At 44.4% G+C, this 16,841-nt stretch overlaps 1 protein-coding gene across 3 annotated transcripts in view; it reads left to right on the top strand.

Annotated features, from left to right (window-relative positions):
- Nucleotides 1-3,061: 3,061 nt before the first annotated feature.
- Nucleotides 3,062-16,841, top strand: part of ccdc66 (coiled-coil domain containing 66) — a 28,255-nt gene continuing 14,475 nt past the window's right edge. For 2 of the 3 annotated variants that reach the window (XR_004163774.2, XM_031568520.2), the window contains exons 1-10: nucleotides 3,062-3,421; nucleotides 3,988-4,046; nucleotides 10,997-11,031; nucleotides 11,132-11,501; nucleotides 11,645-11,762; nucleotides 11,870-11,976; nucleotides 12,120-12,229; nucleotides 13,277-13,384; nucleotides 15,236-15,367; nucleotides 15,622-15,857. Coding sequence is in view for 2 of the 3 variants with exons in the window: in XM_031568520.2 (XP_031424380.1) it covers nucleotides 3,411-3,421; nucleotides 3,988-4,046; nucleotides 10,997-11,031; nucleotides 11,132-11,501; nucleotides 11,645-11,762; nucleotides 11,870-11,976; nucleotides 12,120-12,229; nucleotides 13,277-13,384; nucleotides 15,236-15,367; nucleotides 15,622-15,857 (1,286 nt within the window). In the remaining variant the exon portion in view is untranslated. The remainder of the gene's footprint in view (nucleotides 3,422-3,987; nucleotides 4,047-10,996; nucleotides 11,032-11,131; nucleotides 11,502-11,644; nucleotides 11,763-11,869; nucleotides 11,977-12,119; nucleotides 12,230-13,276; nucleotides 13,385-15,235; nucleotides 15,368-15,621; nucleotides 15,858-16,841) is intronic. The other variant, XM_031568519.2, reaches the window with a different exon arrangement.

The following is a 16,841-nucleotide window of genomic DNA, read 5'->3' as shown; positions in this document are numbered from 1 at the left end:
CACCAGACGCGCCGCCGCGTTCTGGATCATTTGTAGTGGTTTCACCACGCAAGCCGGCAGGCCCGTTAGGAGGGCGTTGCAGTAATCAAGGCGTGAATTCACCAAGGTTTGCACCAGCAGCTGGGTGGCATACTGGGTTAGGTACGGCCTGATTTTGCGGATGTTGAATAGCGCAAAGCGGCAGGACCTAGAGACAGAGGCAATGTGGTCCGTGAAAGTCAGTTGGTCATCAATAATGACCCCGAGGTTTCTTGCTGTTTTGGATGGAACAAGAGACAAGGAGTCAATATTGATGCTGATGTTGTGGTGGATGGCCTGTTTGGCTGGAAAGACCATCAGTTCCGTTTTGGCCAGGTTCAGCTGAAGGTGGTGGTTTTTCATCCATGTGGATATATCAGCAAGACAGTCCGAGATCCGCGCCGAGACAGTGGTGTCCTCAGGAGGGAAAGACAGAAACAGTTGAGTATCATCGGCATAGCAATGATAGGAAAAACCATGCGAGCGGATGATAGGGCCCAGCGAAGTGGTGTAAATGGCAAAGAGAAGTGGTCCCATCACCGAGCCTTGGGGCACCCCTGTGGTAAGGTGGTGAGGTACAGACAGCTGACCTTGCCATGACACATTGAACGAGCGCCCAGTGAGGTACGATTCAAACCAGGAGTGAGCCTTGCCAGAAATGCCCATACTTGACAGTATGGACAGAAGGATGCGGTGGTTGACTGTATCAAACGCAGCTGATAAATCAAGCAGGACGAGAGCTGAGGATTGAGCTGCTGCTCTAGCTGTTTTCAAGGCCTCTGTCACAGACAAAAGGGCTGTTTCGGTGGAGTGACCACTTTTGAATCCAGACTGGTTTGGATCGAGGAGATTGTTCCTTGCTAGGAACTCTGTGACCTGTTTGGAAGCTGCCCTCTCAATGGTTTTTGATAGGAGCGTGAGAAGTGAGACCGGTCGATAGTTTCCCACCTGAGTGGGATCGAGAGACGGCTTCTTGAGCAGCGGTGTTACCCGAGCCACTTTAAATGAAGAGGGGAATGTTCCAGAATTAAATGAAGCATTAATCACCTGTGTTATTGCCGGTAAGACGGCAGGCGATATGGCTTGAAGGATATTGGATGGGATGGGGTCCAGCGGGCATGTAGTTGGACGGCTACCTGTTAGGATTTTGGAGACCTCACTCTCGCTGAGAGGGGTGAAAGAAGGAAATGATGAGCCATTGACGGTTGCGCCCTTAGGGGGGGGAGACAGTTGGTCGAACTGTTTCCCGATGGCTGCCACTTTCTCTGTGAAAAAGGAAGCAAAGTTATCAGCAGTGAGGTTAGTAGCTGGGGGAGGAGGAGGAGGGTAGAGCAGAGTTTTGAAGGTGGAGAATAGTTTCCGAGCGTCAGTTGCACCGTTGATCTTGTCGTTGAAAAAAGTCTTCTTAGCAGCAGTGATGCTGGATGAGAAGGAGGCCAGCAGTGTCTGGTAGCTTGCAAGATCGTCCAGTGCTGCAGATTTGTGCCACTTTCTCTCAGCCGCTCTGAGATTGGAGCGCTGCGTTCGGAGGGTATCACTCAGCCACGAATGAGACTGGGTAGAACGAGCAGGTCTGGTGGAAAGTGGACACAAAGTATCCAAGCATGAGCTCAGAGTGGAGCAGAGTGATTCTGTGGCATCATCGACACCTAGTGAGGAGAAAGTGGATAAAGGTGGAAGAGCAGAAGAAACCAGAGAGGAAAAGTGGGTGGGAGAGAGGTTGCGGAGGTTGCGCCGGAACGAGACCATCGGAGGGGGGACAGAGGGTTGCTCAATGAGCCGAACATCGAAGCGAATGAAGAAGTGGTCCGAGCGATGCAGAGGGGTTACCGTTAGGTTGTCCGTGGTGCAGTTCCGAGCAAGGATGAGGTCAAGCTCTTTTCCTGCTTTGTGAGTTGGAGGAGTGGGGACCTGTTGTAGGTCGAACGAGTGAACCAGGGTCCGAAAGTCAGCTGAGTTGGGATTGTCTAGGTGGATGTTCATGTCGCCAAGGATGAGTGTTGGACACTCCTGGTCAGGGATGGATGACAGCAGGGTGTCCAGCTCATGGACGAAATCACCCTGTTGTCCTGGTGGACGGTAGATAACAATCACATAAGTTTTAACAGGAGCAGTTACCATAATTGCATGATATTCAAAGGAGGCATACCTGTTTGAAGGCAGCAGTGGAGTGAATTTCCAGTTGTCTGAAATCAGCAGCCCCGTCCCACCTCCACGACCAGTTGGCCGGGGAGTATGGGAGAAGGCATAGTTTTAAGCAACCAAGCAACCAAGCTCTGCCCATTCACTTTGTTTCTTTTCTTTCCCTCCTAATCTAGACTGTCTCCACTGTGGAATGCTGCTGTAGCCTCTACACCTTATCTACTTGCAGAAACCCTCTGCCTACACCTACCCATCCCCACCACACTGTCATGCATTCATTCTCCCCCACTCATGATACATCTAGACACTCTGTTCTAGCCTATTTACCCGTAATTCTAATTCTATCCATTATTAATTGTGTGCGCATCATATGTGTGTATTATACCATTTTTATATTTGTATGCATGGTATACTTTGTAACATGAATTTATTTACCATATTTCTGATTCTGGTTTAGTGGCTCTCAAAGTACTTACACAGACAACAGTTAAGAATACAATAAATAAATATAATATAATAATTTGTAGTCAACTGTTCATTAGTGGGACGGCATATGCCACAGACACTTAACAAAATAAAAATATATTTTTTAACCATTTGAGCAATTGCATGTTATGAACGTGGAAAGTGGAGGCTACGTGTGTCGCCTACTATACAGAAATCCAAAGTAGGCTATAAGTACAATATATCGATAAGTTAGTTGTTTCCCGTTGCTCTCACTCGCTCTCGCTCTGAACGACCGATGGCAAACTCTGTGCAGAAAGATAGAACTGCTGCACCGCAGCAGAAACGTCGGCGGTGTGAATGAACACACGCAACCTAGACGCTGCAGTACCGCAACGCGGCCGCCTGGCACACGCAACGTAAGCAGTGTGCTACAGGCCAACGGGCCTAGAGTTTTTTGTAACCATGGATACCACTATCACGTGCTGCTTGAGACAAGCATCAGTTTTTCCTGCTGTGGCATATTGGTAGCAACATTTTTACGAAACACAAATGTAGTTATCAGACAGACTTTTAGACGGTTACGCTGTCTCGTAAAATTAGCATTAAAAACGACAAGCTTCCGGTCGCTTTTCATACTCTATGGTAACTAGCTACACAACCGACTGTCCAGGCAATGATAGATCTTCTGCTGTATGATCCGTTGTTGTGTTTATGGCTTTGAAAAGTGCCACACGCTGTTTCAAGAGATATATGCACCATTTACTACGACAAAACACAAATATAGATGATCAGACACGTTAATTATGAATCTGGGGTAAGTGCTTAGTTTTCTGTAATTTTGAGGTTGAGGTCTGTTACCACCTGTCTTGTGATATTGTTTGCTACCTTGCTCTGTTGCTAACGTTACTCCTTTCATTTTAGCAAGCTCTGATGTGCGCCTGTTAACTAATGTTACAAAGCAAGGCTTTTGCAAACTGATTTGCGTTAACGTTAGGTCGACAGTTTTGTTACTGTCCTAAAAGAAATACGTAGGCTAACATTTAGCATTATGGCACTATGAGGTTTACGTTTGACCAGGCTAATGACATTGTCTTGCTAACGTTCACGTTACCATTTGCTTATTTAACCTCTTAATACTGTCGGCTTTACTTCCAGCCAAGGACTAGTAACGCCATCGAAGAGTTCGTTAAAGTTGTCTAACTATTAGCCTAACTAGCTAACGTTACCTGCTGTAAAACATTGATACGCAATGAGCTAAAAAAATAAAGTACGTTGGCTAACAAATGCCTCGTTAGCTAGGTGTGGAAATGCTTGAACCGTGATGGTGAAGTGAGTGTATATGGATGGATAACTGTATGTATTGTTACGTGCAATCCACAGAGATGGCCTGCTGTTTGAGTTCGAAAATGGAAAGCCCAAGCTGATTTTTACCAGCCACGGTAAGAATAGTACCGACAATGATTTGGTTTGCCTATTTGTCATTTAGAACGGCAGGAATGCTTAAAAGAAATCCAATCAAACTCAACCAATGGATGTACTTACAATGCTGGCATGGATTTGTTGCGCCTCGTAATCACGCAATCATTATGCCACAACTAAAAGCAAAATGCTGACATTTTCAGCAAGTTGCAGTTCAAGTTCAAGTGCTTTATTTGTCACATACACGAACATGTAGTGAAATGTAAAAAAGGGTCTACGCTCCACACTGTGCAAAAATGAAATAAGGAAAAAGTGCTGAATTTAAAAACTTAGTGAGTAACTAAATTTGAGGTCAATAGTCTCACTGCTTGTTGGTAAAAACTCCTCCTAAGTCTCTCAGTCCTTGAATTGAGACTGCAGAGGCGTCTACCCGACGGCAACAGGGTGAAGAGACTGGCTTTGGGGTGTGAGTCATCCCTCATGATATTTCTTGCCCCCGACTCCACCCTCTTGTTGTAAATATAATGCATTATGGGTAGGGGCGCTCTGATAGTCCGCTCGGCTGAGTGCACCACCCTCTGTAGGTTGGCCTGGTCTTGGGCGGTACAGCTTCCATACCAGACGGAGATGCCTCCTGTGAGGACGCTCTCCACAGCTGAGGAGTAGAAGGTCCTCAGGAGGGGAGGGGAGACCTTGAACTTCCTCAGCCTCCGGAGGAAGTACAACTGCCTGCCTAGATGACTGTCAGGTGTTGTGTGTGTGTGGAGGGTCCAGGTAAGGTCCTCAGTGAGGTGCACCCCCAGATACTTAAAACTGGGGACCCTCTCCACAGGCTCCCCTCTGATGGTGAGGAGGGTGTACACAATGTCCTGCTTCCGCCTCGGAAGTCCACCACCATTTCCTTTGTCTTGTTGACATTTAGGGCCAGATTGTTGGACTGACACAACAGTGCCAGGTCTGCCACTTGGTTCTGGTAGGGCTGCTCGTTGTTTTCAGAGATTAGACCCAGCACCACGGTGTCGTTGCAAATTTGATGATGGAGGTAGAGCTTCCGAAGGCTGTGCAGTCATTAGGGCCAATGATTTTCCGTTTAAAAAAAATGCATTTTCCGTTTCACATTTGGTGAACTCCGTTTTTTTTTCCGTTTCAGCTCATTTTGTTCACCCTGAGGTAGATTGATGGCTTAAAATGAGTGAATAATATGTGCCCTTCTTAGATTGTTGTTTGCCAGCCATCAACAGAACAGAAGACTAAACATTTTTTGTTTTAAATGCGATTGGGAAGACGAGCGCGTGAATGTGAATGAATGTGGCTTTAGCGGAGATCTGTGGGTCAACTGTTGAAAAGGGGGGCGTGGCCCGAGCAGAGTTCAGCGCAGACGTGACATTTTCTCAGTGGTTTTGTTCTTTAATTAATGTTTGTTCATCGTTGCAATCGTTGTTGTGTTTATTTGAAAGAAATAAAGCCTTGCAGCCCAAAATACAGGGGAATTTGGGCGATTTGTATGCACAAAATGATATTTCCGTTTCAAAGTTGCAATTCCGTTTCAAAGTGTTCATTCCACGAATTCCGTCCGTTTTCCGTTATCGCGGAAAATCATTGGCCCTAAGTCATACGTATAAATATTGTAGAGCAGAGGGATCAGAACGCACCCCTGGGGGGAACCTATGTTGAAGGTCAGCGGCCCAGAGGTTACACCACCCTCTACTCTCTTCCACCTGGGGGCGGTCAGTGAGGAAGCTGAGCACCCAGTGAAAGGAAAGTGAGTAGTGACTAGTGAGTGAGTACTTAGTGAGTAACTAAATTTGAGGTCAATAGTCTCACTGCTTGTTGGTAAAAACTCCTCCTAAGTCTCTCAGTCCTTGAATTGAGACTGCAGAGGCGTCTACCCGACGGCAACAGGGTGAAGAGACTGGCTTTGGGGTGTGAGTCATCCCTCATGATATTTCTTGCCCCCGACTCCACCCTCTTGTTGTAAATATAATGCATTATGGGTAGGGGCGCTCTGATAGTCCGCTCGGCTGAGTGCACCACCCTCTGTAGGTTGGCCTGGTCTTGGGCGGTACAGCTTCCATACCAGACGGAGATGCCTCCTGTGAGGACGCTCTCCACAGCTGAGGAGTAGAAGGTCCTCAGGAGGGGAGGGGAGACCTTGAACTTCCTCAGCCTCCGGAGGAAGTACAACTGCCTGCCTAGATGACTGTCAGGTGTTGTGTGTGTGTGGAGGGTCCAGGTAAGGTCCTCAGTGAGGTGCACCCCCAGATACTTAAAACTGGGGACCCTCTCCACAGGCTCCCCTCTGATGGTGAGGAGGGTGTACACAATGTCCTGCTTCCGCCTCGGAAGTCCACCACCATTTCCTTTGTCTTGTTGACATTTAGGGCCAGATTGTTGGACTGACACAACAGTGCCAGGTCTGCCACTTGGTTCTGGTAGGGCTGCTCGTTGTTTTCAGAGATTAGACCCAGCACCACGGTGTCGTTGCAAATTTGATGATGGAGGTAGAGCTTCCGAAGGCTGTGCAGTCATTAGGGCCAATGATTTTCCGTTTAAAAAAAATGCATTTCCGTTTCACATTTGGTGAACTCCGTTTTTTTTCCGTTTCAGCTCATTTTGTTCACCCTGAGGTAGATTGATGGCTTAAAATGAGTGAATAATATGTGCCCTTCTTAGATTGTTGTTTGCCAGCCATCAACAGAACAGAAGACTAAACATTTTTTGTTTTAAATGCGATTGGGAAGACGAGCGCGTGAATGTGAATGAATGTGGCTTTAGCGGAGATCTGTGGGTCAACTGTTGAAAAGGGGGGCGTGGCCCGAGCAGAGTTCAGCGCAGACGTGACATTTTCTCAGTGGTTTTGTTCTTTAATTAATGTTTGTTCATCGTTGCAATCGTTGTTGTGTTTATTTGAAAGAAATAAAGCCTTGCAGCCCAAAATACAGGGGAATTTGGGCGATTTGTATGCACAAAATGATATTTCCGTTTCAAAGTTGCAATTCCGTTTCAAAGTGTTCATTCCACGAATTCCGTCCGTTTTCCGTTATCGCGGAAAATCATTGGCCCTAAGTCATACGTATAAATATTGTAGAGCAGAGGGATCAGAACGCACCCCTGGGGGGAACCTATGTTGAAGGTCAGCGGCCCAGAGGTTACACCACCCTCTACTCTCTTCCACCTGGGGGCGGTCAGTGAGGAAGCTGAGCACCCAGTGAAAGGAAAGTGAGTAGTGACTAGTGAGTGAGTACTTAGTGAGTAACTAAATTTGAGGTCAATAGTCTCACTGCTTGTTGGTAAAAACTCCTCCTAAGTCTCTCAGTCCTTGAATTGAGACTGCAGAGGCGTCTACCCGACGGCAACAGGGTGAAGAGACTGGCTTTGGGGTGTGAGTCATCCCTCATGATATTTCTTGCCCCCGACTCCACCCTCTTGTTGTAAATATAATGCATTATGGGTAGGGGCGCTCTGATAGTCCGCTCGGCTGAGTGCACCACCCTCTGTAGGTTGGCCTGGTCTTGGGCGGTACAGCTTCCATACCAGACGGAGATGCCTCCTGTGAGGACGCTCTCCACAGCTGAGGAGTAGAAGGTCCTCAGGAGGGGAGGGGAGACCTTGAACTTCCTCAGCCTCCGGAGGAAGTACAACTGCCTGCCTAGATGACTGTCAGGTGTTGTGTGTGTGTGGAGGGTCCAGGTAAGGTCCTCAGTGAGGTGCACCCCCAGATACTTAAAACTGGGGACCCTCTCCACAGGCTCCCCTCTGATGGTGAGGAGGGTGTACACAATGTCCTGCTTCCGCCTCGGAAGTCCACCACCATTTCCTTTGTCTTGTTGACATTTAGGGCCAGATTGTTGGACTGACACAACAGTGCCAGGTCTGCCACTTGGTTCTGGTAGGGCTGCTCGTTGTTTTCAGAGATTAGACCCAGCACCACGGTGTCGTTGCAAATTTGATGATGGAGGTAGAGCTTCCGAAGGCTGTGCAGTCATTAGGGCCAATGATTTTCCGTTTAAAAAAAATGCATTTTCCGTTTCACATTTGGTGAACTCCGTTTTTTTTCCGTTTCAGCTCATTTTGTTCACCCTGAGGTAGATTGATGGCTTAAAATGAGTGAATAATATGTGCCCTTCTTAGATTGTTGTTTGCCAGCCATCAACAGAACAGAAGACTAAACATTTTTTGTTTTAAATGCGATTGGGAAGACGAGCGCGTGAATGTGAATGAATGTGGCTTTAGCGGAGATCTGTGGGTCAACTGTTGAAAAGGGGGGCGTGGCCCGAGCAGAGTTCAGCGCAGACGTGACATTTTCTCAGTGGTTTTGTTCTTTAATTAATGTTTGTTCATCGTTGCAATCGTTGTTGTGTTTATTTGAAAGAAATAAAGCCTTGCAGCCCAAAATACAGGGGAATTTGGGCGATTTGTATGCACAAAATGATATTTCCGTTTCAAAGTTGCAATTCCGTTTCAAAGTGTTCATTCCACGAATTCCGTCCGTTTTCCGTTATCGCGGAAAATCATTGGCCCTAAGTCATACGTATAAATATTGTAGAGCAGAGGGATCAGAACGCACCCCTGGGGGGAACCTATGTTGAAGGTCAGCGGCCCAGAGGTTACACCACCCTCTACTCTCTTCCACCTGGGGGCGGTCAGTGAGGAAGCTGAGCACCCAGTTGCACATTTGGGTGTTGATCCTCAGCGACCTCATCTTGACGACCAGGCGGAGGGGGACTATGGTATTGAATGCTGAACTGTAATCAATGAACAGCATCCTCACATAGCCCCCCCCCCCCCCCCCCCCCATCCAGGTGGGTTAGAGTGGTGTGTAGAAGGTTGGAGATGGCATCGTCTCTGCTTCTGTTTGCTTTATATGCAAACTGGAGGGGGTCGAACGAGCTGGGCCAGGAGGTGCAGATATCATTTGTCACCAGCCTTTCAAAGCACTTCATCACTTCTGATGTAAGGGCCACTGGACGGTGATCGCTCAAACACGATGGTTTGGTACTTTTCTTGGGCACCGGGACAATTATGGACTGCTAAAAAACAAGATGGGACGACAGCTTGAGCATCCAGGTCTGTGCTTTACATGTAGTTGGGGGGCCAAGCACAAGGCTGAGACATGGCATCTTGTCATGGCTACCTAATTGATGCAGCCATCAGGTTTAAAAAACAATTATTCACAGGCCACTAATTTAGTCCATTATCCACCAAATTTGCTAGTGATCTTCAGACCAAGCATCATAAAAGTTATTAGATACATTTAAGATTTTCGAAACCATCTGTCTGTTACAGTCAATTGAGCCTGTAGAAAAAGAAAGCGTTTTGCTCACTTAGATTCCATGACAATATAACGTTATTTTTATTGAGATTGTTATAGCCTATCTTGTGTCGGCTCACATTCTGGAGAATTTATTTTGGACTAGAATGTACGAGGTGCGAACAAAATGTTCAGAGACTGCGCCTGTGGAAGCAAAATGTGTCTGCTGGTCACTATGTGCAGTAGTACAGCAGTGTTCAACAGTGCTCCGACACACTTGGAAACGCTCCCTGGAAGTCCAGTTCTTTAAGCGTATCCAGCACCATCTGAGATGCACGCTAGATCTCCGCTGTGTCACAACGGCGACCCTTCAGCTTGAACTTGAAGGTAGAAGCCAAATCTGGCAAGTAGCGGTGGTGGCTAGTGACAATCGTGATGAAAGCTCTCATGTGTTATCCACTCGCTGACTGTGCGTGTTGTCATGATGGTGCACCCAAATGCCAGCACGGCATCTCCTAAAATTCCATTTGGCTCGCTCAAGAGTATAGTCCCCAACGGCCAATCAAAGTTCAGCAGCCAATACATGCCTCTGTCAATCAGGCTCATAATGGCATATAGCTATTTACCCAATTTCAAACAAATAAGCCATAAGATGTCACTACAGCTACAAGATGTTTTCCTCTGTTCTTCTGACATGGTTTGGTTTATCTTCAAAATAAATTTTGTCTTTAAATCCTTATGGTAACATTAAAAAAATGTTGAAGCGGTCAAATCAAATTATGTTAATTCATTTTTATTTTATTATTATAGTTAGTTTTTAATATGTTGGCACTCTGAGATTCTTTTGAATGAAGAGTGCATTACAAATAAAATAAATTATTATTATTAAATCATTCAACCTTTCACTACTCGGGGCAGTTTGCATATTCGGCATGGACCCAGATGATTTCGCTGCTCACGGCTATATTTAAATGTATTATTATGATAGTGTATACCCCTGTCCTGTTATACATGTCAGTACTTGTTGGCCTTACTCTACATTTAATATCGTTTTCAAACATTTAAAACATTGCAAACTAATAATCCTACATTTCATATTTACTTGCATATTTTTCAAAAACTTTGTAATAAATGCCAAGTACATTTCACAAAATGCTCAAATTTAGCACTGGAATGTATGTTTTATAAAGTCACACTCATCCTCATATTCATGAGCCTGCAACACCACAGAACATAACTCCCAAGTACTGCCTCACACCCTATCAGTGTACAGCCTCAAGTACTGCCTCACACCCTATCAGTGTACAGCCGCCACATCTACATCCTATAGTTCCTTACATTTTCACTCAGAATAAGATGTACAACAAACTTTTTTAATCCATTGTTGACGTAGTCAATGTAGGCCTAATACACTTTTCTTGGAACAGAAAATCTTGTTATTTCACTCAATCCTTGATCATTCTCTAACTTTATGCTGCAGTCATATTCAATTACATTTTACAATTGTTATCAATAAAATAGGTTTTAGGTAACAGGGTTTCAACAAATAGTTTGTTTACAGAGGACTATCCAAATAAAGTGACCATATATTATGCACTCCTATGTGTCCGGTTTTGATTCACGATGTGGTTGCGGTATAATACATGTTGATTTATTTTTGCCTATCCCTGATAGTCACTGGGATGTATGGTTTATAAACTTTATATGATTTTTTTGCAGGGTTTGAATCAAAGACATCAAATAGAATAAGCAAGGCAAGTTCTACTGAATTACATTTTTGGCTAAATCCATTTCCTTTGAAATATTTCATGCAAACAAAAATGTAAACAATAACAAAATAACTCGTATCAACAGAATCCCCCAAGAAACAGACCTCCGAAAGTCCCTAAAGAGCCTCCACATGAGCGGCCCCAGAAGACTCAAGCAAAGGGCCCGGGCACATGGAAGACCACCTCTGATACCACCACTGCTAGTCTGGACACCCTTGCAGTGCTTAATGGCCCCGGGAAAACTAAAGCCAAAAGGGTGGAGAGAGTGCTATCAGCTAAGAGGTCTGTTTCTCACAAGACCAAAACTGCACATGAAATCATCAGAGCCCCAAAGAAGAATCCCCAGGAGAGCCTGGTGTGTCTGACCCAAGATCAGCTAGAGCAGATCATTAGCAGCATAACCAAAACCCCCTGTCCAGGAGAACAAGATGAGGCTCACTCAAAAACACAGAGAGGTAAGATCAATATGATGACAAAATATCAAATCACTACATAAATCAAACTAATAATTGCAATTGCAATTGATATTGATTCACAAACCTAAAGTTATATATCATAAGTGTATTATAGGTATGTAATGTACATGTGTTTCTTACAGTAACAGAAGACCCCAGAGAGGATGGAGTAGCTATTTCAAGAGAAACTCATGAGGCACTCATTTCAGACGGAAACATTCGTAAGAACGGGAGTGGACAGCAAAAACAGAAGGACAATAGGTAAGAGTCCCCTACCCCCTTGAGCCCAGGGTTAACAAGAAGGTCATGAGAGAATTTCAATGTTCAATCGACTTCCTGATTTTTTTTCTCCCTCTCATTTGTGCCAGAGCCCTCTTCAATGGTGGAGGTGCTGGCCTCTTCAGTGGCCTGGGAGAGAGGGAGCGGGAGAGAGAAGCTCTGGAGGCCAGGAGAGCACAGTGGCGCAGAGCGTTAGGTGTGTTCATTGTGATGGGTTTATTTCTTTATCGTTGTGAATGTGACCAATAAATAGAGAAGTCTTGATGTTATGCAGTAAGATTAAATACAAGTAATTATTGTAGATAAGTGAACAAAAAAAAACAACTCATTCATTTCCAGATGAGCAGTGTGTTGAAAAACAGCAGGAGCAAGCGAGTGCCGAGGCTACACTACCTGGAGGACCATGGCAAATGGCCGCTAAATCCAGCTCCAGGGATGCACAGCTCAGGGTAGGTTCATCTCAGCTCCTAGTGCACAATGATGCAGCTCCTAAATGCACCACTTTCACCAATTTTTCATTTTTAGGCCTCAAATTCAAGTCGTCTTCTGTTTTCTGTTGCCATTTCTTGTGTTAAAGATCCGTAGAAGACTGTCCAATATTTAAAGAGAGTGTAGTTTTTAGTGGCATCTTGTGGTGAGATTTCAACCAGCTGACAAACCCTTCCCATTACAAGCGTGTGCGAGTGCCTACGGTGGCCGTCACATGCCATGAAAATGAGAAAAGCACTATCTTAAGCCAGTGTTGTGGTTTGCCTGTTCTGGGCTACTGCAGAAACAGGGCGGCACAACATGGCGGTCTCCGTGGAAGAGGCTCCCTATGTAGATATACGAAGGGCTCATTCTAAGCTTAACGGAAACACAACAATTCGTAGTTACACTAATGAAAACATAATAATGAATACTGTATTCCATTTCTACTAAAAATTAAGACCTTTGTCAGGTTTTTAATGGCACACACGACACACTGGAACACACACGTGCATATATGGAGGCGACACAGGACACACACACACACACACGCAGGTAAGCCCGAGGTCGCGGTGAATTTATTTTCTGCTTTTTCCCATCCTGGACTGTCCTTCCTCAAGGACCCCCCAGGAGCAGTGGGCGGCTTGTAGCGCCCGGGGACCAAGTGAAGTGAACTGTCCATCTTTGGTCAGGGATGGACATGTGTTCTGTTATTTTGCATGTTTTTTCTGTTGGGGTCCTTAGTGGAGGAAACCCCTTGTGAACACGGGGAGAACATGCAAACTCCACACAGAAAGGCCCGGGAGATAGCCCACTTGAGCACTGTGCACTCTGCGGAGGACCTGCCCCCCAGAGCCAACAGCGCCCCATGTGGGAATCGAAGCCATGACCTTCTTGCTGTGAGGCGGCAGTGCAAGCAACTGAGCCACCGTGCCACCATGATGCCACAAAATACTACACACTGTACCTTTTAAGGTTAACTGAAGTGAACCCTCTAGTTGAAAATAAATGGGGCTTGTGTGTTGCAGGAGAAGTTGCGTGTACCCTCGGGTATGGGAGATCCACTCAGCCGGGGATCAGCCTTCAGCAGCCAAAGGGACCTACCGTCTGCCATTCGTTCCGCATTTGTCCTGGGGGTAGGATTTGACTTTATCATGACATTGAGTTCATCGTCAGACAGCCCTAGTTTGTCAAATGCCAGTAGCATGAGCATTGAACTGTATGCATTTATGGTACTGACTTTTGTCTTGATCATTTTGTGCGGTAGGAAGCCCTGTCTAAAGGTGTTTAATTATGCTCAGTATAGGGCCTATTGTCAGTCCCTCCAGGAAGTTGTGATCATGGGATTTTGATAATTCATGCAAATTTAAGAATTTCCAACAACATTTGTCAAAAATGCAATATGGGCCGAAGAGTATTGAAGTCTTTGAGGCGCTGTTTGTGATGGCTTTAGCACTGTTTCAGTGCTTCTGAACACTTAAACCCAGAATCAAATCTGCAACAGCATCAAGGTCCAGCCATACCAGTCATCATCAACACTCCACACTACGTGTACTGCAGCTCATTTAGTAAGACAAAAAGGCAAAACAGAACCATCAAATTCTACAATAGTGAAGGCAATTTGTGTTTTCGTGTGTGTTTTTGTCTTTTCCGGTGTGTGTGTGTGTGCCTGTTTTCTTTCTGGAAGTGTAAGCCTATTTAAAAAGATCCCTGGCTATTGGTTGGTGGTATTCTTTTGACATAGGTAGCTCAATCCAGTAAGGAGGGGGGAGATAGAGAGAGAAAAATAAAAATAGAAAAAGTCCAGGTCAGCTTTGGGAGTTCAAGAATCTGATAGCAGAGGGGAATCCCAGTATAGCCTACTCAACCCTTGGATCATTTTCAGTTAATGTATTTCATTATGATGATCTTGTTGACTTCATTACCCATGCTGCTTTGTGGTGTATTAGAGAAGATGCTTTTTTCTAAATTGTTGTCAGACTAACCTAGACGTATTGTATTTTTAATGTGATATTAAAGTACATAAGTAATCTATTGCCTTTCTTAATAGCCGGAAAACGTTTTACAGGTTACTGTCACCAATGATCAGAAATTTCAACTAATCATTGCAAATTGAGTCCATTTTTTTAAAGATTTTCCACTGAAAATCACAAATTAAAAAAGTTAAAATGACCATAATTTTAACTGCAATTTTTGACATTTCCTGTAGCAAAGTAATTTTTGGCTGCAAGTATCATAACAAACTGTCGCAAGAATCTGGTGAGACTGTGAGATTATCAGAGTAGGGTGAAGTTTGTCATTTTGCAGAAATACTTTGCACTGCTCACAGATAAAGTACAAACTAAGTCAAGGGGTACTATATCTTCGAGCACATGAAGACAGTACAGTAGCACTCCTGTAGAATGTTGTTTGTTACTGAAGAACAGATGGCTATAATGTAGGGGTGGGGGAAAAAATCGATTTTTCGATTTCTCTCGATTCTCTCTAGAACGATTCTGTCTCGATTCAGAAAAGTTCATAATCGATTTTTTAATAGAAAAAATAAAATAAATTTTTTTTTTTTTTTTTTTTTTTTTTTTTTTTTTTACACATTCATTTTGTGTTGAAATGCAAGCTGCATCGATTATTGCATTGTTCATAGAAAGTCATAATTGTGACAAGGACACACTTTTTCTCTAATAAAAAAATTGATCTGTTGATTTTCTTTAATTATCAAACACAAAGTAGGAAGTGATTTGAGACTCTGAGTAGCAAACTCAAATGTTTTAAAAATCGAGATGCATCGATAATCGTTTTATCGGTTTAGAATTGATAATCGATAATCGGTTTAGAATTGAGAATCGGTTTAGAATCGAATCGTTGACCTCTGAATCGGAATCGAATCGAATCGTGAGGTGCCAAGAGATTCCCACCCCTACTATAATGGTAGACATGCTTGTGTCTGTAATCTGTAAAGACAAGTGTGTACCTCTGATTTGGCTGGCCAGGAGGCGGCTCCTTCAGACGAGGCCTTCAGAGCAGACAATAAGGAACAGCAGAGGCTCTGGCTGCAGGAGCTGGATCAGCAGAGGCAGGACGACCAGCGGAGACGCAAGCAGGAGAAACTACACCATAACCAGGTACTGCATAGGACCTCTTAAACTACAACTCAAAAGCTTACACTAAGGTCAACTAAACTTACCATGGTGAACATTAGTACATTTTAGGCTAAATATTTTAAAGCTTTTTAAGCTTCTTTGCTGTACATTTTTCCAGGAAAGTTTACCATTTTAAGTGATGCCTCTGCTCTGGCTGGTTTGTGGCTGTTAATCCACCAAACATTGTAGTTCCAGAATGCTTGTAAGCATTCTCACTAACTTTTGCCATTTTTTAGGCAGAGGACCATGATCGCTGGGCGATGCACTTTGACTCACATAAGAGTCTCCTGCCCCAGCCCCCAGTTCTGCCTTGTAACAAGGGAGAGGCAGATCTTTGCAGCTCCCGCTCACGCCACCATTCTCCGTCGGGAACCATGTCCAGTGGCTGGGAGGCCATAAGCGTGTCTGGAAGAGACAGCCAAAGCAGGGCCAGTGCGGACACAACCACTGGAAGCAACCCCCCGAAAGCCAGGTTTTTGTCTGCCTCTTTAGCCAACTATCATCATGCTGAATATATTTGCAAGTGAAGCAAATAGCATGTCTGGCTGTGTGGTGTGAAACTGGCAACAGACAGATAAAATGTTTATGTGAAGACTGTTTTTTTTTACTTTTAAGAACTAGTGTGTAAGATTTAGGAGGATATATTACCAAAAAATGGAATATAGTAGTCATAATTATGTTTCATTAGTGGATAATCACCTGTAGCTACGAATCATATTTTCGTTAGCTTAGCTATCTACATAGGGACCGGAACCTCTTCCACAAAGCCCAATTTGCTGGTGCTGAATAACCATTTTGTGTTGTGAAGTTTGAGAGCCCAAATTCTGGCAAATGGAGGATCATACGTATTATCAGAATTTTGTAGCAAAATTTTTTTTCTCCAAAAACCTTGCATGTCTAGTTCAAATATATGTAGATATAAACTAAATATATTTTTAGAACTTTGAGTGGAGAATAAAATAAACAGCATGCACATATCAGTCTCTGAGTCAAAAATCAGCTCTCAATAACAGCTCACTCACATTGTTGCGTTGGGATGCGTTGGATTCCGTTGCGTTGCTGGCGTTGCGTTGCTGGCGTTGCATGCGGCGAAAGTTGAAAAATGTTCAGCTTTTCGAGAGGTGTGTCAGCCAATCAAATCGCCTTTCATGCAAATACGACAGCACAGGCGCTAGCCAATCAGATTGCGTTTATGCCTAAAAGTTTGTACCTAAAAGTTGTTTGTTTGACTCTTTTTTTGCTTAGATTTTTTTTTAAAGTTACAGAGAAATAGACACTGTACCATATAAAAGCCCAGTTATTGTAACTGAAAAATACGTCTGAGGGGATTTGGGAGGTGTCTGAGCCAGCTATCTAATGTTAGCATGCTACTACCCACAAGGTAAACAGCTCGTCAAAGATAACGGATCAACGCATTCCAACATAACGATGTGAGCTTGGCATGACTCACCCATTA

Source organism: Clupea harengus, chromosome 5 (genome assembly GCF_900700415.2).
Source record: "Clupea harengus chromosome 5, Ch_v2.0.2, whole genome shotgun sequence".
NCBI classification, from domain to species: domain Eukaryota; kingdom Metazoa; phylum Chordata; class Actinopteri; order Clupeiformes; family Clupeidae; genus Clupea; species Clupea harengus.
This window is presented reverse-complemented; position numbering and strand designations above follow the sequence as displayed.